Raw genomic sequence first — 21540 nt, 5'->3', positions numbered from 1 at the left:
TTGTGCATTAAATGAGGCAGAGATGTCACTGGGTGGGAAACAATAGCTAGTAGGTAAATCTGCGAAAAGGGCCAGTTTCTGTTCTTTGTCACCTGCCAGGATCCCAGAAATATGAGTATTAGCACGAATAGATCTTGCTAATGCTTAAATGCAAAGGATGAAAATCAATGGCGACAAAGGGCTCCCCTGTCGCGTGCCATTGTTTATGGAAAAGGATCCAGATAGTTCACCATTCACCTCACCCTCGCCAAAGGACATGAGTATAGGGTCAAAATCCTATGAAGAGGAAGAGGACCCAGTTTCATATGAACAAGCACAGACCTCATAAAGGACCAATTTATTCTATTGAACGCTTTTTATGCGTCGGTCGAGGGGAGGATAATTGGGGTCTTCACCTGAAAAGTAGCAAAATGTACCAGATTGAGGACTATCATGGTGTTATCACGTGCTTCACGACCCTTGACAAATCCAACTTTATCATCGTGGATCAATTGAGGTAGAAGCGGATTTAACCTGTTGGCTATTAATTTGGTATATAATTTAAGGTCCCCATTTAATAATGAGATGGGTCTATAGCTTGGGCACAGGAAGGGGTCCTTACCTGCTTTGGGAATTACTGAAATATGTGCTTCCAAAAAATGTTTAGAGAAGCGGGATTCCGCTGATACATTGTTAAAGGCGTTTAACATCATAGGGGTCAATTTGTCTTGAAAAATCTTGTCGTAGGCTATTGTTAGGCCATCAGGTCCAGGGCTTTTGCCCGTGGGTGAAGAGAATATAGCTAGCTCTATTTCTTGCATGGAAAACGGGCGTTCCAAGGCGAGTTTATCTGAACGGGAGTTAGTAGGGAAGGAAAAAGAAGAGATATAATCTAGAACTATTTGTGAGGTAAGTGGGCTAGATGAAGTAGGATTAAGGTCAGGTAGCTTATATAGGGTAGAATAATAGTGTTGGAAACATGAAGCCAGTTTGGAGGTCTCAACATGGGGTATCCCCTGACTATCTTTGAGTATGTATGAATCCAGATGCTCGCTGAGCTCTTAGCGCTGTAGCTAAAAGTCTTCCTGGTTTGTTCCCCCACTGGTAAAAGCAGCTTCTACATTTTTTAAAGGATGATTGGATGTTACCGCAAGTATTTACTAAGAGCATTGCGGGTTTCCAAAAGTTAATGGTAGTTATCTTTGGACATGGTCAGCTTATGAGACGCCTCCACCGACTTGATTTGTTGTAAAAGAACTGCAGTCTGTGCAGACTTTTGTTTTTTAATATATGAGCCTAATTGAATAAGCTTGCCACGGATGACGCATTTGTGCACCTCCCAAATTGAAATTGGAGAGACTTCCGGGGTCGTATTATGGGCAATGTAAATAGGTAGGGCCATGTCAAATTTGGCTTTACAATAGTCGTCTTGCAGAATGGACTCATTAAGTCACCATGTCCATTGCCTAGAGGAGAAATGTGGGAGAATCAGAGGCAGGGAGACTGGGGCATGGTCCGACCATATTATTGGGCCAATATCAGTTTCAACGAGCATGTGGAGATGTCTATGGCTGAGAAAGATATAGTCTAAGCGAGAGTAGGTGTTGTGTGGATGGGAAAAGAAGGAATAGTTGTGGCCTGTGGGGTACAAAGTCCTCCACGAGACTGCCAACTGGTAGTTATGAAACAATGTCTTGACCTGTTTGTATTTAGTGGGAGGGTATCTTTGTGCACCATTAGATGAATCTAGTAGGGGGTCTAATGTTCATTGGAGATCTCCGCCTAAAAGTGTAATGCCTTTAATTAATGAATCAAGCATATCCAGGGCAGATCGAAGAAAGTTATATTGGGCTTGGTTAGGGGAGTATATATTAATGAATGTGAAGTCTTGGTTATATATGTGGCATGTAAGCAGGAGGAGTCTACCTGGAATCAGTCTGTGTATGTGTACCTCAGAGACGGGGAGTTTGTGTGAGAATAGGATTGCAACACCCTTAGATTTCCCATCAGGGTTATTATAATAATAGGTAGTAGGGTAATGCTTATCACACAGGGATGGGGATCGTGCAGAAGGTTTAAAGTGAGTGTCTTGAACCAGCGCTACATCCAGTCGGTTTGCCCATAAGGAGCGTAAAAGCTGAGAAAGTTTTTCAGGTGTATTCAGCCCACGAGCATTTACAGAGGAAACTAGAAGTTTAGTAGGTAGAGACATTAAGGAAAGCATAGAAAATATATAAATCACAGACCCTGTGAGGGAAGGGAGGGGAAAAAGGGGAGGAAGAGGAGAAGGGGCAAAGAGATGGAAAGGTACAAACATTAACAAAATATGCAAGAGGAACAACGACAATGAAAAACCCGCGACTGAGACCTCGGAACACAAATTATGATCCGAGGACTCAGTAGTATTGTACATCGCGCATGTGAGGGCGCACAGGGGGCCGGCATCAACTTGAACCTTAATCAAAGAGCAAAATATAAAATCTTGATATTGACATCAAAACAAATTAGAACTAACATACTTTACATTATGGGAATATACATCATTAAGTATATGAAATATATAATAGCTCAATATTAAAAACAACATCCTAGAAAAAAGATAACTTGGAACATTATCTCAGAAAAGGAAAAACTATAACAGGCCATCAAGTATTGTCCTTTTGTGAACGCACTGGAGAGGTTCTGGGTCGACGTCGATAATTGTGGACCGGTTGCCAAGAGGTTGAGCATGGTGAAGTAGAGGGCAATTCCAATTGAGCCAAAGGCTCCTTCCAGTCTGGGATCTCAATTACCGGAAGGCCCAAGTAGGAGCAAGGAAGATCAGGTGGCGTATAGAGGGAGTACGTCTTGCCCGAAAAGGTCACCTGTAGATGGAATGGGAAACCCCAACTGTACTTTGGTTGGCGTTGCGCTATTCGTCAGTCAAAGGACGGAGTGCTCTGCATTGTAATGTGTGCCAGGACAAATCTTGGTAGATATTAAGGACATCTCCGTTGAAGCCGATACCATCCAGTTGTCTAGCCTTCTGCATGATTTCCTCCTTTTGAGAAAAATAGTGGAGCCGACAAATGACATCTCTATGTCGGTCGGAGGGGGAGCCTCAAGGGCACAGGGCTCTATGAGCTCTATCGAATCAATTCTCTCATTTGGATCGTTGCCGAGGATCTTATTGAAAATCTTAGTTAGAGCATCGATTAAGTTAGAAGGAAGGACGTCTTCGGGCAAACCTCTGATGCGTATGTTATTTCTGCGCCCTGGCCTTAAGAGACAGCAGTTCTGTAGATTGAATAGACACTATTTTAACTAGTTTAGACAGGGTAGCATCAGTGTTATCCCGACTGTCTTCTAAGGAAGTGAGACGGTCCGAGAGTATGGAAAGGTCCTGCTTAACGGACGCCAGTTCCTGTCTAATAGTGTTTTGTATGTCATGTTTAGTTGGCAGGGTCTTACCATAGGACAAGAGTTCTTGTAGCTCATTGCCCGATGTAGCATGAGGAAGAGAGGTTGAGTCCTCCATGGATGATGGGCTGTGAGGGTTCGAGTTAACTGGAGAGGAGGCAGAAGAATCAGGCGCGGATACCTGTTTAGAGGGTGTCAGTAAGAGAAAGGGTCGTAGGCTTGGTTGGGACGTTTCCATTCTGGGATGATGAGTGTCCTTCTTAGTTGCAGATTTCCGGGTCTTGCCCCTGGTGATCCAGGTATCCACAACTTGCAGCCTCTATTTGGTGCCCAGCAGGGAGTCAGAGCTGGGTAGAGGGAGTCAGAATCAAAATGGCCACCGTCTGCAGTTCGCGGCTCTGTGTAGCCGCTACAGGGGCCCAGAGAGGGCGGCAGGGAATAGTAGCCTCCTGCAGAATTCTCTGTTCCCCCAGGCACTAGGAAGATTAAATAGTAATGAGGTCCAGGATCCACCAAATCACACTTCTCATCCACAGCAGTCTCCAGCAGGAGGGATCACACAGCCAGACCACACTGACAGACAATGGCAGGGTCCCTGCTCACCACATCACTCACAGCAGCTTCTCCAGGCACCAGCCACAGGATCCGCAGTCCCAAACAAGGAGGATCCTCTGTATTAGGGAGACAGGCGTGCAGTTCAAGGAGTCATAGCCGTTGCACGCAGGAGATCAGCAGGTCCAGCAGAGGTCAAGATGGCGGCTCCCCGTGTCCCGTGGACACACGAGCACCCGTCGTCAGGGGTGCACAGAAGGCAACAGGTGAGTCCACTGGATCAGCGGCAGCACCCGGCAGCTGCCGCGGCGATGATGAGGTGCCGCATCAAGGGTCCTCCAAACCTGAGGCTGCGGTTCCCAGGCGGGAAGTAGGCCGTGGACAAGATGGGGGTAGAAAGTCTCCACCAAAGGTCAGGTGGTATAGCAGAAGCCCAGGGGCCACCAGGTATGTAAGGTAGCCTTCGGTGGGGTGTCATAATAGGCCTCTTCAGCACGTCTGCTCTGGCTGCAAGCTAGGCCACACTCCCCTAGTAATATATTCTTGACTAGTGATAGATATCTAGCTATACATACAAGTTTTGGTCTATTTTTATTGTTGTTTGTCATGTCAGTGGGAGATATTATGTATCTTATTGTGTTAAAATAAATAGTGTACTTTTTATGAGAAGCCTTGTTTACAAATATTTAGACAGGCGCTACCAAACTTCAAAAATGTTTACATTATACATCAAATAGTAGCACTACAAGTCTCAGCAAGTAGCACCTCACATTGTGCTTAGGGTGTGCAATCTAGGGCCCCTCCCCCTATGTATTCTGTACATCAAATAGTAACCTTATAAGCGCAGTTCATTTATTGTTTTTGGTTGTGATTAAGGTGAACCAGTTGCTACTGGGAGACTAACTAGCTTCATTTAAGGGGGACTTTTTTCAATTAACCATATACATATCATAAAAAATAATTTTTTTCAGTGAAGCACAAGGAGACTTGATACTACGTAATTAGTGTTCAGTAAAAATGTATTTTAAACATTCTCCAACAGTAACGGGGCGTGACAGCTCAGGAAATACAAGACATGCACAGCAGCCTGCACTGATAGAAGCAGCAGTGCTTGAAAATGGCGACAGAGCAGGATAAGGGGGAGGGTTGCAGTGTGACCTGCGAGCCAGCGGCAGGAAGAAAGGGGGGGCGGGCAGGTATACCCGTCCTACCTATCACACCTGGGGTCAAGGGAGAGCCAGTCAGCAGAGGCCGAGCAGGCTGGGAGGGTTAAAGCAAGGGGCAACTTGCGGGGAAGCACAGGAAGCGATCATCCATAGTCCAGCAGCAGCATGTTGTCCCATTTATCAAGGATCACTTTTGCAACGCGATCAGGGCATGCCAGTAATGCCCATGATCGCTTTGTAAAAAGCGATCCTATCGGCCGGATGTATCATCCAGGACATGCAGGGACACGGGCTCCGAAAGGAGCCCATCCCTGCTATGTCTCCGGAGAGCTGTCGGTCAGTGTGGGGTGTGATGCGAATGCACAGTCCCGTGGACTGCACATCCGCCATAGCCGGGGAGGGTTCTGGTGGATCCCTGCACTGGCTAATAATACGCGGTGTAGCCCATAGGCTACAGCAGCTAACGTCATCTTCAGATGGCCTTAGCTGTGGGGGCAAATATCTGGAATGCATTGCATTCCGGATATTGGTAAATTTGGCAGAATTGCATCCCCCATAGAAACCTATGGGGAAGCCGGCTGCCAGCGGTAATGGAGGGACCACAGCAGGTACCTGCTGCAGTCCCTCCTTAATACATATGGAGTTGTTTTCGGGGATTATACCTCAAATTAGAGATGAGCGGGTTCGGATCTCAGAGATCCGAACACACCCGAATTTTGAGATCCGGGGCGAGAACCGAACGTGCATTCAGTTCCCCCGCTTGCCCCGGATCTCAAACTGAGGCATAACCATAGAAACGAAATCTCGCGGCTCGCGAGCTTTCGTCTCTATGTATATAAGGGGCCACGCAGCCGCCGCCATTTCACTCCGGCTGTGGAGACTGAAAGGGAGGGTGGGTAGTGTAAGGCTGGGAGAGGTAGCACTTACCTGTGCTGGTGTTGTGCTGTCTGCTGTGTCCTGGGCTGATGCACTGCTGATCCATCTGGTGCTGTCACTGCTGTGCTGTCTGCTGTGTCCATCTGGGCTGGTGCTGTTGCTGATCCATCTGGGTTGGTGCTGTGCTGTCTGCTGCGTCCATCTGGGCTAGTGCTGATCCATCTGGGCTGGTGCTGTGCTGTCTGCTGTGTCCATCTGGGCCCAAGTTCTGGACCCTAAAAAAAAAAAAAAATATATAGTGTATTTTATCTATTTTTTTTCTGTGTGTGTGTGTGTGCGTGTTAGGCTTAGCCGCACAAGATACAGCAGCAACGCAAGTTGCAACCTAGTGCTTCCCGACTCCAGTCGCCATCAATCTGTGCTCTGGGCCCAAGTTCTGGACCCGAAAAAATTAAAAAAATAGTGTATTTTGTCTATTTTTTTTCTGTGTGTGCATGTTAGGCTTAGTCGCACAAGATACAGCAACGCAACCTAGTGCTGCCCGACTCCAGTCGTCATCAATCTGTGCTCTGGGCCCAAGTTCTGGACCAGAAAAAAAAAAATGTATTTTGTCTATTTTTTTCTGTGTGCGCACAACTGCACGTGTGTGAATTTTGTAACCGCACCTTGGCTACACTATTGGTGCTTGTGACCCTGCTTCAAGACCGCAGAAAATATGGAGGGCTGTCACATGACAGGACAGCAAGGCCAAGAACCACATGTTGTAGCTGCCGCCAGCAGTCAACATGATAATGTAAGGCCGTCAACTTCCTCGTCCTCTATGAAGGCCCATGCCCCAGGACTTAAGTCATGCCATGGTTATGGTAAAGCTACTTTTACAGTAGTAAAGAAAAACAATTGAAAGGCAAGTTGCCTTTAGATAAACAAAAAATTGGCAATATGCCATTCATTACACGAAGTAGCAAGGAAATGATAAGGCCTTGGCCTTTATTTATGTTGACTGCTGGTTCTCATAGTCCTTCTGCTTGTAGTAGTAGTGGTGGTGGTACCATTAAAAAATTGAAAGCTGTTAAGAAGAGTAAGACAGCTCCGGAAAAAACAACTGTGTGCCCTGAGAAATCAAAATCACAAATCCCCGAGGAGAGTGCAAGTGTGTCCGCAGTTGCCATGTGTGAGCCAGACCTAAATACTTGTGTACTGGAGGATCCTCCAAGTTCAAACATTTGTGTTCCCTCTGTAAATATGGGGAAGGGCAGTCAACACCTTGCAGACGTAGTCATTGAAGATGTTTCTGTGAAATTGCACATGGAGGAGGAGGATATTTTGGTAGTTGAAGGCACTAAGGATGATGAGGATGTTGATGATGAAGATGTTGGTGATGAGGATGTTGATGCTGAAGATGTCCTTTGTGTAAGTAAGGCAACAGCTATGGCCCATGGATTGAAAAAGCCAAAGCCCATTGTTGTAATGCCGGGGCAGACAAAAAAATTAACTTCTCACGTGTGGAATTATTTCCACCCCAATCCAGGCAACAACAGTTGTAGAGCCATATGTAACCATTGCCAAGCAAGAGTGAGTAGAGGGAGGTACCTAAACCACATAGGAACCTCCTCCTTATTACGTCATTTGGAGCGCATTCATCAAATATCAAAGTGTATGTCGCCAAGTTCCAAAACTCAAAACGTAACAAGTCCAGTGTCACCTACCTGCTCCTTCTCTGTGAGATCCAAGCACCTTCGATCTCCACCACCACCTGCATCATCAACATCCTCATTCGTCATCGAGAGTAGTCCTGCTGCATCCAATGTTGTTATTCGAAGCATGATTGACTCCTCTCCTATCCGTGATTCCTCAGAAGGATCCTTGATGACTATGCCTGTTGCTGCTGCTGTTGCTGTGAGTGGAACTTCATCCCAGAAGGGGACCAGGAGGAAGACTACTTGTAGTGTATCCTCCAAAAAACAATTAACTGTCAAACAATCGTTTGCAAGGCCAAACAAGTATGACAGCAATCACCCATTTGCACAGCGGATTACTGACGCCATAACAGCTATACTGGTATTAGATGTGCTTCCAGTATCCGCCATTACTGCAGTGGGTTTTCAATAGTTAATTGAGGTCATGTGTCCTCGCTACCAGATCCCTTCTAGATTCCACTTCGCTAGAACAGCAATTCCAAATCTGCACAATGACATTAAAAAAACCTTATTAGTGTCCTCAGAAATGCCGTTGTACCCACTGTCCACTTGACCACTGATATGTGAACAAGTGGGACAGGGCAAACTAAGGATTACATGACTGTGACAGCCCACTGGGTAGGTGTATTGCCTACAACAGCAGCAGCAACATCTACCAAAAGACAGCTGATACAGAGGCAGGCTACTCTTTGTATATCTGGTTTCACTAAGCTGAGAACCTCTTAGAAAAACTCAGGGAAATCATTGCTAAATGGCTTACCCCATTTGGACTCTCATCGGGATTTGTGATTTCGCACAATGCCACCAATATTGTGAGAGCATGGGCGAATTCCAACATGTCCCATGTTTTGCTCACACAATTAATTTGGTGGTGCAACACTTTTTTAAAAATGACAGGGGCGTGCAGGAGATGCTCTCGGTGGCCCGCAAAATATCCGGACATTTTAGACATTCGGCAAACGCTTGTCGAAGATTGCATGACCAGCAGGTACTGTTAAATTTGCCCTGCCATCAGCTGAAGCAAGAGGTAGTAACTCGGTGGAATTCTATCCTCTATGTGCTTCAGCGGATGAAGGAACAGCAAAAGGTCATCCAGGGTTATACAACGGCCTATGACATGGGCCGTGGAGGGGGAATGCAGCTTACTCAAGCGCAGTGGAGAATAATTTCCGTGTTGTGCAAGGTTCTCAAACCCTTTTAACTTGCCACACGTGAAGTTAGATCAGACACTGCTAGCTTGAGTCAGGTCATTCCCCTCATCAGACTTTTGCAAAAAGAGCTGGAGGAGCTGAAACGGACCGATTGCACAGTCGGACTGGTGGATCAAGCTCTTGATTCATTTCACCAGGATCCAAGAGTCGTCATTCTATTGAAATCTGAAAAATATATTTTGGCGACCAATCTGGATCCTAAGTTTAAGTCCTACCTTGTGAGATTTTTTCCAACAGACCGAAATTTAAAACTATGCAAAGAGCTGTTGGTAAAAAAAATTGTCAGCTGCACGCGAAACGCCATCAACTCCTTCAGTTTCTGCAGCTGCCAGCAAAAAACTCAATTTTCCTTACAAAATGCCTGCTGGTCATGCAGATGGTTCACCAAAAAATTACATCTGGTCGGGCCTGAGAGAACTGCCTACTAGTGACATGTCTACCGTGACTATGTGTGATACGGTCTCCATTCACAGAATGGTGGAGTACTATTTCAGAGATAACATCCTAATAGGCATATCAGACAGTCCCTTTCAGTACTTGCAGGAAAAAGAGGCAATTTGGAGTCCCATACACAAACTGGTTTTGCATTACTTAAGTTGCCCACCCTCCAGTGTGTACTCTGAAAGCATTTTCAGTACAGCTGGCAACCTTGTCAATGATTGACGTAGGAGGTTACTTCCTCAAAATGTGGAAAAGATGATGTTCATTAAAATGAATTACAAATTCCTCGAGGAAGACCTCTACCAACAATTACATAAAAAAATTACAGAGGCGCCTATTGTGGATTCCAACAGGGACTAATTAATATTGTGTGAAGAAGAGGATGTACACACTGATGGGGATGACGAGGATGAGGACGACGACAACTTGTAATGTAAAGCCAGTTCGTGTATGGGATCATTTTAATTTCCGTGTGCAATGCACATTGGCAGCTTATTTTATGGGGGTCCAAACAAACCAATAATTTCAGCCACAATTTTCAGTCCTTGTCGCTGAAATTATTGGTTTGTTAAACTGTGAATGTCCTGTTTCGTATACAACATAAGGGTGGGTGGGAGGGCCCAAGGACTATTCCATCTTGCACCTTTTTTCTTTCCATTATGTGCTGGTTGGGGCATTGCTGCCTGACATTTTAAATTAATGTTATGGTTGGTTTAGGAACCAATGATTTGTTTTTAAATTAATTTATTATCAATTTTACAGCCAGGGGCTGCACCAATGAATTGTTTTTAATTTATTTATTAGCAATTTTACAGCCAGGGGCTGCACCAATGAATTTCTTTTTATTAATTATTCAGCCTGGACTGCACCAATGAATTGTATTTTCATTTATTTAATAACAATTTTACAGCCATTGGCTGCACCAATGAATTTCTTTTTATTAATTATTCAGCCTGGGGATGCACCAATGAATTGTTTTTTAATTTATTTATTATCAATTTTACAGCCAGGGGTTGCACCAATTAATTGTTTTTTAATTAATTTATTATCAGTTTTACAGCCAGGGGCTGCACCAACTATCAACTATCAATTCTTTAGTCCTCAAGGGTATCCCAACCATCATCTTTGCACAGTCCTCAACTCTATTAATAATTATATCAATCAGTTTTGAGCCAGCAAGCTGGAAGCAACCCTTTGGCCCTTTAACTAGATGAAAAAAATCAATATTGTGAGCTGTGAGGTGGTCAAAATTGACTGGAAACGAGTGGAAAAAAATGTTATTGAGGTTATTAATACTGTAGGAACAAAAAAAGGCCAATTTTATGTGATTTTAACTGTTTTTTTTATTTTTTAAGAAAAAATCCAGATCAAAAACAAAACACGGATGTGAGGTTTTGGCAAAATCAATCCAGATCCAAAACTAGGGGAGATCCAGATCCAAAACCAAAACACGGGGGTCGGCGCACATCTCAAATACACTTTGATAATTGGGCCCCCTAGTGATGTGTTAACAAACAATAGCTAGCATGGAGGTCCCGTATTTAAGAGCTGAGAGAAGAAAGAGCTCACCTCAGAGCTTCAGGCATTAGGATGATATAAATCCCAGAGCAGCACAGAGGCGACGGTTGCAGCAGCTGGGTGGAAAGCGTGCTGCCGGAGCTCCATCTAGTGGCTGGAAAGCAGCAAGACGGGTGCAGGAGGCAAAGAAGAAGAAAATGAATGGCAAAGCTGCAGTGCAGGAGCCAGCAATGCATCTACAGGGGGTGAGTGATTTGCCAGCATTATATGAGGCTATCCCTGCGGCCACAGAATCCGACTGCTCAGAGTCAGAAGGCCCCAGCACTACCCCAGCACACCCTCCCTGCACACATGACAGTATAGCCTTTCCCCATGGCCTCATCATATCTGGGGAGAAGAAATTTTACACCACCGGCCCCACCACAATGCATAGGGGACTTTGACAATGTGCAAGACCTACAGGGATCATGGGTTTATGTTGCTTCAACACAGCTATTTAAAGGACTTTCTCAACCTTCTCCTTTCGCATCAAGGGCCAGACCTTGGCAAAGTTATGCTCATCAAAGTCGGGGTCAGGGCAAGTTAACGTCGGAGCAAGCACGGAGCATCACCGCATCATTCATACTCCCTGTGATTCATTTCACCCCCCAAGAAGCATTTGCCATCACCAATCCCCCTGTGATAGTGTAAGGGGGCTGATTCACTCTCTGGGGCCAGTAACTACTATGATACACCATCCAGAGCGAACAGCGCACAGCACCAGGGTGATCGCTGCTGCAACTGCTGCAGACCCTCTCAGAGACATTACATGTCAGAGCAGCAGCTGACCCTCCAGCAACGACACGTGCTCATCCCAGCATCGGTGAAGGATACCCAGGAGGCAGCAGCCTTCACCATGCCCAGTCACACTGCCCCTCACTACTCTCAGCAGCGCAGCACAAGCAGACCATCGTGACACCACAGCCTTTGCGGAGCAGCGCGGCACAGCCCACGCCACATCCAGCGGGTTCCTGCAGCCGCATCCAAGTCATCGCACATTATGCTGAGATTGTGATGGTGCTACTGTACAAGTCCTGTCTCATTAATAACTAAATATAAGTTTCACCAAGCAGAGGCGTGGTTACCGCTGGCAACAGCAGTGTTTTTACCAGTAACGACCATTTCTTGTACTAGGCAAAATAATAATAATAATACATAATAATAATAATAATAAATATAAAACAAAAGTCCTATTGACCATTGTTTCGTAAAAAATATTAATTTCTGTAATACTTTGTTTGTTTTGTTTCTTATTTATAGTCTCCTTAATAAGTGTCTTTTCCCACTGGCGGTAAAGCACATTAGTTTTCTACTGTATTTGTTTGGTGCCATTTCCCCATTACCTCCCCCTATGATTCCCTCATTTGTAAAGAAAAGACAGGGAACTTTCTTCAGCAGTTGCTTTTCCAGTCTGTCTTTGATAACATCATTATTCTTTGTAATATTTTGTTGCATAAATTAGATATAATTACTTATCTATTTTGTCTACTGCACATGCATCTGAGCATCTCTATGCATGTGCCACAATGGTCTTGTGACGGTGGTCACAGTGTGGATTAGGACGCAGTGTGTTTGACCAACGGCAACTGTTGGGGGAAGTAACGGGGAATTGGCAACAAAAATGCAGATGTGCCGTGGTCATTTCAGGGGCGTGTCCTAGCCAACTCCATTCATGAAAGTTTTCAGAGTCTGATTGCAGGAACTGACGCATTCGTCCTCCTATAGCCCTGCACCCCTCTGGGAGTGCTTTTCGGAGCAGTTGTCAGTGCACTGAAGCAATATTGAATTTCTCTGGTTTAGTGTCCGCTGCCACAATTTGCGGCAAGTCGGATACATAAATAACAGGGATCTTTAGGGGCCCAATGATGGATATGCCCCAATGATGAATATGCTCCAACATTTCCAACTCCAATGTTTGGGAGTTTAAAAGCAGGACACAGGTCTTGCACGCTTGGGAACGTGAGTGACCATGTCATAGAAGACTTGGCCAAAAAGCATCGTTTTTTTTATCATGAGCTGTGCGGCATGGGAATAACCTCACAATCATCTATAGATTGGAATGTTTGTGAGGTATGCATTAAAATACAAACTTTCTCCAACAGTAACGGGGCATGACAGCTCAGGGAATACTAGACATGCACAGCAGGCTGCACTGATAACTGCTTCATATAGATAAAACAACAACCACAAAACAATACACATGAATTAAATACATACTAGTAACACAAGGACACAAACTGATATATTATCTATGTTATGTGTGTATACTGTCCAGTTACTAATAGTACAATCAGTAGTTATACAGTGCACTCAAAAGAGTACACCAGAGCAAAATGACTTGGTTTTGCACGTCACGCTATGGATGGACATCGAATAGTTCACACCCATTCCCAACGAAGGTTTCCTGCCATCAATGGAAGGTATCCACCACACGTGCAGCCATGTAACTGTGATCGGCCAATCGGAGGCAGAGGGTGTGGCTAAGGAACACGAGATGGAAGGGCAGTGACGTGTGACAAAGGGAATAAAAAGTAGCTACGCTATCATGCCCTTACGGGGTTGTCATGACCACCAAGAGGAATTTCACGTACATTGTTGGAGATTTGGCTGTGTGTGGTCCTAGCATGTGAGTGCTATGCCACCTCCTTCCTCTGCATTGCCACTTGCAAGATTGTTAGGTGCCATAGTTGCAAATTCTGCTAATAACAAGTGGAATTGGGCTTGTTTGTTTTCATGGTTGCTTGTTGCTTATTTTTGGGCTTATTATGTTGCAGGTTCCTTGTTTTTCAGCATATTTTGAGGAAGCTGAGGAACCAGATGAGTAAAAAGATGTGGTATTCTTCATGTCAGGTATGGTTTAAAAAGCGTGGGTATTTGTTGCAAGGATTTTAAAACAAGTCCCAACATGCTTCAGTGCTTTAACTCAGGAATGTATAACATGGAAGCTTCTTTAGACGATGGAGACCGATCAGATGAATTTGCTTAAATCTACTTTACACAAATCCACTTTACCAGGCACACTGTGCCCTGCACCACTAGACTTCACATAGTGTGCACTTTCTCTTTTCCTCTACTATTTACCTTACAAACTAGTTATATTTAGAATATTTTCACGTAGCAGTGTTCTATAGTTGCCAAATTCCTTTATGTAATTTATAATTGAATTGAGTTACTATTTAATATTTATATATGCATTTAATATTTCGAATTGTCTTTAATACTGCAAAAATGTTACCTTCAATGTTTTAGTAATAAAGTACTTTTGTTTTTGTTACATTGATTTGATTGACTTTATTTATTAAATAGAAGTACAAAGTTGCGTGTTGTAAGATATTGTTTTAGCTTTACTTAGAAACAATAATTCTCAGTGCATACAAAAGACCATGCACAAATATATACAGTGGGCAATTTTCACCTGACATTTTTCTTCAGAGGAAACAAGAGTAAAATAAAATATATTCACAAAACAAATTCCAGTATTCTTTAAAAGCCAATTTTGTGCTGATAAATATCATTCATTGTAAAGACATTAAAGGCAGATTGTATAAAGCTTTATTTGTACAAATTTTACTTTTTTTTTTAAACACAAACTTAGAAAGACAGAGTAATGTAGACAGATTTCATGTAGTGGAGCAACACTAACCTGTAACTCATGACTATGGAGCAGATATCCCCTTAAGAAAAACCAGTACAGGTTGGTGAGCAGAGAAGGACCTGGCAGATCTTTAAATGTTTTCACCTTCTTGTCACTTTCTGTTGTTCCAGCTGCAGTTGCTCCTGTCACTGCTCTGCCCTGGGTGCCAGCAGTTCTGCATGTCTGCAGCAACTGGAATCCCAGTCTGAGAGGGAGGAATCTGCGTCTAAAATTAGTGGATATCATGGCTGGAGTGAGCAAGCTCTGTAATATTTTATTGTAGTTTGAGAAAGAGACGTCCCACTTAACATCTATGGGCAAATAGTTGCAGCCCAACCAGTGACTCTGTGTGTGTGCGAGATGCTGTGTGTGTGCGCGAGATTCTGTGTGTGTGTGTGAGACTGTGTATGTGTTTACTGTATTTTAATATCAATACGTATCTATGCATGCTCTGTGTGGTCCTGATTTTTTTCACATTAGTTAACGTTATATAGACATAAAAGATCCATTTGAAAGATATGGTTCATGCAAATGTAAATTTTATAGATGTTAGGTGCAGTTTTCCATTGCACTGGTTCCAGGGTCACATTAAGGATTGTGGGGTCCCCAGCGCAACTAACTTATGGCGGTTGCTACCAATACAATGTCAAAGCTCTCACTTGTCTAGATATGAGAAAACATAGAAAGCCTTAGTGGAACTAAAGGAAGAATGATGGACAGATTGTCCATTAATCAGAATATGGCTCTTTCACATATTACTTTACACCAGTGCCGTGATTGGACGGCCAAACCCCTATGGAAGGGATTAATTATATCTGGATGGTCACATACTGTCTGTCCTCCTTTTCTGCTGAAAAGTAAAATGAAGTAAGGCTACCTTATGGCAAAAGTCCCAGTAAAATAAATGGCTATAATCCACCCCTGGCAGTGCCCTACAGGTCCCAGCCCTAGCACTGCCTAGAGCACCCTCTGCCATAGTGATATGTATGAGGGCATTTAAATGCAACATATTTAGATACAGATGCATCCAAACTTGGCAGAGAGTGTATTGACTGCTAATTCAATATCATTAGGGATGTGCACCAAGCCCAGTGTTTTGGTTTTGGATCTGTATCGCCTTCATGTTTTGGATCTGGATTTGGGTTTGCCAAAACCGCCCTTACGTGTTTTGGTTTTGGATCTGTATTTTTTTTTTCTTCACAAATTTACAAAAACTGCTAAAATCACATAATTTGGGCTTTTTTTGTTCCTACAGTATTATTAACTTCAATAACATTAATTTCCACTCATTTCCAGTCAATTTTGACCACCTCACAGCTCACAATATTGTTTTAATCCGGTTTAGGCCCAAAATTTGCACCTGAGCTAAGCGGCCGCAGTGGGCGGCACAAACACATGGCAGTTCAATTGCCAACATGGCACATAAGGAAACATATTAGTTTTCATTAGTCAAGAGGCCTCAGGAAGATGGAGTATGTATGTAGTTAAAGGCAGGGACAGAAACAGTTGATTGGTAGTAAATTTAATTAAATGTATTTATTCTGAAGCAACTTTATGAGGGAGGAGGGGAGAGCATGGGTGAACAATATGTCCCATGTTTTGCCCACAAAATCAACTTGGTGGTTCAGAATATTTTTTAAAATTAAAGTGGTATGCAGGAGATGCTGTCTGTGGCCATAAACACTTCTGGTCATTTTTGGCATTCAGCAACTGCATGTCAAAGTTTGAAGCAGCTGTTGCAGTTCAACTTCCAACATGGCACATCAGGAAACAAATATTTTTATTATATAAGAGGTTTAAGGGAATTGGAGTATGTATGTAGTTGAAAGCAGGGAAAGAAAGATTTGATTAGTAGTAAATTTTATTTAATTTTTTGATTCTGAAGCAAATTTATGAGGGAGGAGGGGAGGCATTTACAAAAAATATTTAAATCATTCACATCAGTCCTTGCCCCAGAAGAATCCTTGAGCACTATGCCTGCTGCTGGGAGAGGATTTTCATCCCAGAAGGGGAGCAGGGACTACAAGTAGTAGTTAAATAAAACAATTGACTGTTAAACAATCCTTTGCAAGGGGGAGCAAGTATGACAGTAGTCACCCAGTTGCACAATGGATCACTGACGCCATAACACATATGCTGGTATTAGATGTGCGTCCAATAACCGCCAATAATGCAGTGGGTTTTGACAGTTAATTGAGGTCCTGTGTCCCCACTACCAAATCCCCCCTAGATTCCACTTCACTAGAAAAGCAATTCCCAGCCTGGCAGCAGCCCCTTGATGAACAACAAATCACCTCTTTATCGACAATAAAGCACCCCTGCAGAGTGCGGAAGGACTTCCTGCAAAGTAACAAATACGTGGATGATGACCTGTGGTCTAGCCGGTAGTGTCACCAAACAATAATAGCATAGCTACTAGCTACAGTAGCACACACAAAAAACCTGCAAAAGAGATTTTTTTTATGGAATGATAATTTTATTTAACTTTTATTTTTTTTACACTGGGGAAGAGCACCCCTGGACGAGGCAGCAGCCCCTTCATGAACAACACAGCACCCCTTTATGGACAAGAAAGCACTCCTGCGGTGTATGGACGGACCACCTGCAGAATCACAAATATGTGGATGATAAACGGCGCTCTGGCCAGTAGTGTCACCAAATAATAATAGCGTAGCTACTAGCTACTTTTTTGTGGAATGATAATAATTATTTAACTTTTATTTTTTTAAAACTGGGGAAGAGCATCCCTAGATTGACAGAGCACCCCTGGACGACACAGCTGCAGCCCTAGCCCCTTGATGGACAGGGCAACACAGCAGCACCCTTTATGTACTGCAGCTCCAGCCTTTCAAGACTGCACCCTTGAACAACAGCAGCACAGACCCTCAGACCGACAACATTGCACCCTTAAACAACAGTAACACAGACCCCCAGCCCGGCAACACTGCACCTTGAACAACAGCAGCACAGACCCCCAGCCCGACAAAACTGCACCCTTGAAAAACAGCAGCACAGACAGAGCACGTCTGTTCTGCACACTCTTCACAGCCGGAGTGAAAATGGCGCCGATCACCGGGACCTTCATAGAATCGAGGATCTGACTGTGGGAGGATGATGTTTTGCCTTGTTTTCGGATCCGAGTCAGGCGGGAAAACCCAAGCCAGATTCAGATCCTAGCTTGGATTGCGAAGTTCGGGCGGGTCTGGTTCTCTGAAAACCGGATCCACTTATCTCTAATTATAATCACGATTATATGATACCGTTGCTCTTGATTTGCATTACCTATCATTTCCATTTTGATTACTGCACAAAAAAATCCTCTTTGATTCCTATAAAGGAAAATGACAGGTGTAGGCATTTGTTTCATTACATTTTATAAGGAAAATATGGCTTTTTGTGTCTATAGCAGTCCGGGCACTATTCTCTCTTTTGTATCTGACACTACACTACATTACATTATTATATAGTTTACAATTAGTGTGATGCAACTTTAGCATTTGCTATCAACACTGTCAAGCCACATGCACTATTGTGGGGCATAAATATACATAATTGGTACAGCTGATGTATGTTTGGCACAAATATTATTGTTTAACTGAATATGCTGCAATACAACCTGCAGATGAGAAATGGCAGAATTTAAAACAGCAATACTATTAAGTGCAAAACCAGATAATAGTGTTATAGTATTTCTTAGAGATGAGCGGTCCGGTTTTGATTAGATTCTTATCACCAAATTAGCGCAAGTGCAGATTTATTTTATTTGCTATCCAAAACACGTGACAGCCAGATAGCCAATATGATACTGATTTTTTAGATCTGAACATAACCGCTAATCTCTAGTTTTTCTGTTTTAAATTTTGAGGGGCAAAATCAAGGACAGTCGGTGGCTTTGAAATGCTGCCGTTTAGTAAATTCCCCCTAACATGTATGCAGCCTTTAAATGGCCATCATTCAGTCCATTCTTTGCATGATTAATGTAGAAATGTAATTTCTCTACTAGTGCTGCAAGGCTCTTGCTTTTATTGGAGCCTGTTTATCAATTACTTCATCCCCCTCAATTTTACCTTCTACAACAAATAATAGAGTTTTTGTTTTATCCCTCATGATTCTACCTTCTACAACCCCTCTACTTCAGTCAGCTTTACCCCCCACAACCAGTCCTCTCAGGACTAACTTGCATGGCCAGACATGGTGTGTCTCTTATAGCTATTAGCGGAATCGGTATGTAATGCCTCCTGTCAAAACAGCGATATCCCGATGGTTGGTATCCCAACAGGGGTCAGGTAAGTATACTTACCCCTCTCCCCTTAACCCTAACCCTGCCTTCTTGTAGCCTAAACCTTCCCACTCTGCACCCTAACCCACCCCCCTTAATACCTAAACCTAACCCTCCCCCCTTAGTGCCTAAACCCCCCCCCCCCAGTGGTGCCTAACCCTCACCCCTTCGGGTGACTAACCCTAACCTTCCCCCAAAAAACCTAACCCTGCTACCCTGCCTAAACCTAACACTCACCCCATCATGGTTAACAGCTAAGTGCGCCCCTCCTTCGGGCTGGCATCCTTCTGGATTCTGGCATCGGGATTAAGATAGGTGTCAGTATTTCGATGCCTATCTTAAGTCCCGTGTGGGACTTTCAGGGTCGGGATTCAGACCGGCGACATGCCATCCGCCGGTCTGATACCTACATCCCCTATTAGCTACCGTGGTTAGAAAGTTCTCCCCTGCAAACCACAGGCACAATTACACTGTTTTTGAGCATTAGGATGCTATTTTTACTCGTGTCTTTCCCTATGTACGACTGGAATGTACTGTATGTTAGTACATCTCTTTATGTGCAAAGTCTTAGACAACAGAAACTCTACAAACAGCTCTGTACAGAACCTGTATGTCCTTTATGAACTACCCCAACTAACCTAGTAAATTAATTTTTATTCTATTTTGCAAACTACATCAATAACATCCAAGTATAGATGGTCTATATTTTATTTAAACAGAACCCTAGATAATGTTAGATAACAATATTTAAGGGTATTCTCAGGGCACTCTGGCTTTTCAGTTGCATACATTTTGTTTCTCATGCTAATGACAATTACTTGGAAGACTATTCTATACAGCTCGCAAGAGGTCTCATGTTTGCATATATCACATGAGTGTCAGCAGCTTTCCAGATCACAGCAGTGAATCACCTACAGCAATCACAAAGCAACACCCATTACTGTATCCTGTACCTAACTGATTAAGGCCTCAGGTATTTCTTTATGTTGGCTTATAAGTAATTATGTCTGCAGCTCATTACTTCCCAGGACTTCATGATTCCACCTTAATGGTACATTGGGCCTGATTCAGAGCCGAACGCTCTTTAACCACTTAACTGACGAATTCTCGCTCCGAAATTGTCGGGTTTTTTTTATGATTGAATTAGGTCAGGAACAACTTTTTAAAACTTATCCAACATGATTTTCTAAAAAAAAATAAAAAAAATTTTAAGCGCTGTATACCATAAAATTGTCAATTTTTATGCTATATAGTACAGTTGGCCATCGATAGAAACATCGATTGTGACCACAGCTACTGATGCTTCCTTAACATCGGTTGGGAGCTGCCATCTATATACGTGCGTGTATATATATATATATATATATATATATACACATACACACACATACATGCATATATATATATATACGTGCATATATATATATATATGTATATATATACACATATATATATATATATATATAGATATACACACACACACATATATAGATATATATATACACACACACACATCTGTGTATATATATATATATATATATACACACAGATAGATATATATATCTGTATATATATATATATATATATCTGTATATATATATATATATGTATATATATATATCTGTGTGTATATATATATATATATGTATATCTGTATATAATATATATATATATTATTATGGGCAGGGCTTTGATTTATTTATGGGGGTGGGGTTATCGTCAGTGGGGAGAGGCTGCTGATAGAGAGGGTGGAGTGAGGGAAGGACAGCGCTGATAGCGCTACCTTCCCTGCCCGGCGGCTGTTGCTAGCCGGAGTTGGAGGGAGAGAAGGACAGCGCTGTTAGCGCTGCCTTCTCTGCCCAGTGCTGCTGCTAACTGCCGGAGGAGGGAGAGAAGGACAGCGCTGTTAGCGCTGCCTTCTCTGCCCAGTCAGCAGCCGCTAGGCTGCTGCTAACTGCCGGAGGAGGGAGAGAAGGACAGCGCTGACTTCTCTACCCTGTCCTCTCGGCAGCCGCCAAGGGGGGGTGTGCTCGCCGGCGCTGGGCTGGCCGATCACTGCAGTGATCGGCCCACGGGGAGGGGCAAAGTGTGCAGAGGGACCAGGAGGTCCCTCTGTGATTGGCGGCTGCTAGAAAATGATTTTCCAGCAGCCGCCATAGAGCTTTTCTGACTGGTCGTATCAGATACGACCATGTCAGGGAAAGCCCAGTCTGGTATGGTCATTTCTGATACGACCATGCCAGGCAAGTGGTTAAGAGCGCTCGCTCTGAATAAGGGCGTTTTTTCTTTTTTTTTGTTGTGGCCTCCTGGCCGCTCGCTAAGCTGTGGGTGACCACCAACAGCTTTTGCGAGCAGCCAGGTGATGGTCGCGACCATCGGGGCTTGCGACGAGACCCTTGTGGTAGGGTCTCATCCGTCGCAAGCCCCAGAGAGCTTCCTGCTCTAACAGAGCAGGAAGCTCTCCACTGACATCACTGGTGATGTCAGTGGTGCCTCACACAAATGGCAGGCGTTCCTTCGGGAACGCCTCTGTTTGAGTAGCCACCCCCCCTCCCCGCCTACAAAACGGGGCGAGCTGTCGATCAACATCGACAGCCGCCCCTTTTGTAGTGAGTCCCGGAGTGAGAGAATTTCTCTCTCGCTCTGGGGCTTGCACATGCGCCGCACGTGCGCAGTGCCCCACCATCGACCTGCTTACGAGCGCTATGCGCTCGCGAGCAGGTCTGAATCAGGCCCATTCTGCACTAAC

General features: G+C 43.8%; 1 protein-coding gene across 1 annotated transcript in view; it reads right to left on the bottom strand.

Annotated features, from left to right (window-relative positions):
• CYP27A1 (cytochrome P450 family 27 subfamily A member 1) overlaps positions 1-14758 on the bottom strand; it is a 142667-nt gene extending 127909 nt beyond the window's left edge. The window contains exon 1 of the mRNA XM_088472354.1: positions 14522-14758. Coding sequence (XP_088328480.1) covers positions 14522-14758 — 237 coding nt within the window. The remainder of the gene's footprint in view (positions 1-14521) is intronic.
• Positions 14759-21540: the final 6782 nt, after the last annotated feature.

Source organism: Taudactylus pleione, unplaced genomic scaffold (assembly GCF_031769625.1).
Source record: "Taudactylus pleione unplaced genomic scaffold, aTauple2 ptg000122l, whole genome shotgun sequence".
Classification (NCBI taxonomy): Eukaryota; Metazoa; Chordata; class Amphibia; order Anura; family Myobatrachidae; genus Taudactylus; species Taudactylus pleione.
This window is presented reverse-complemented; position numbering and strand designations above follow the sequence as displayed.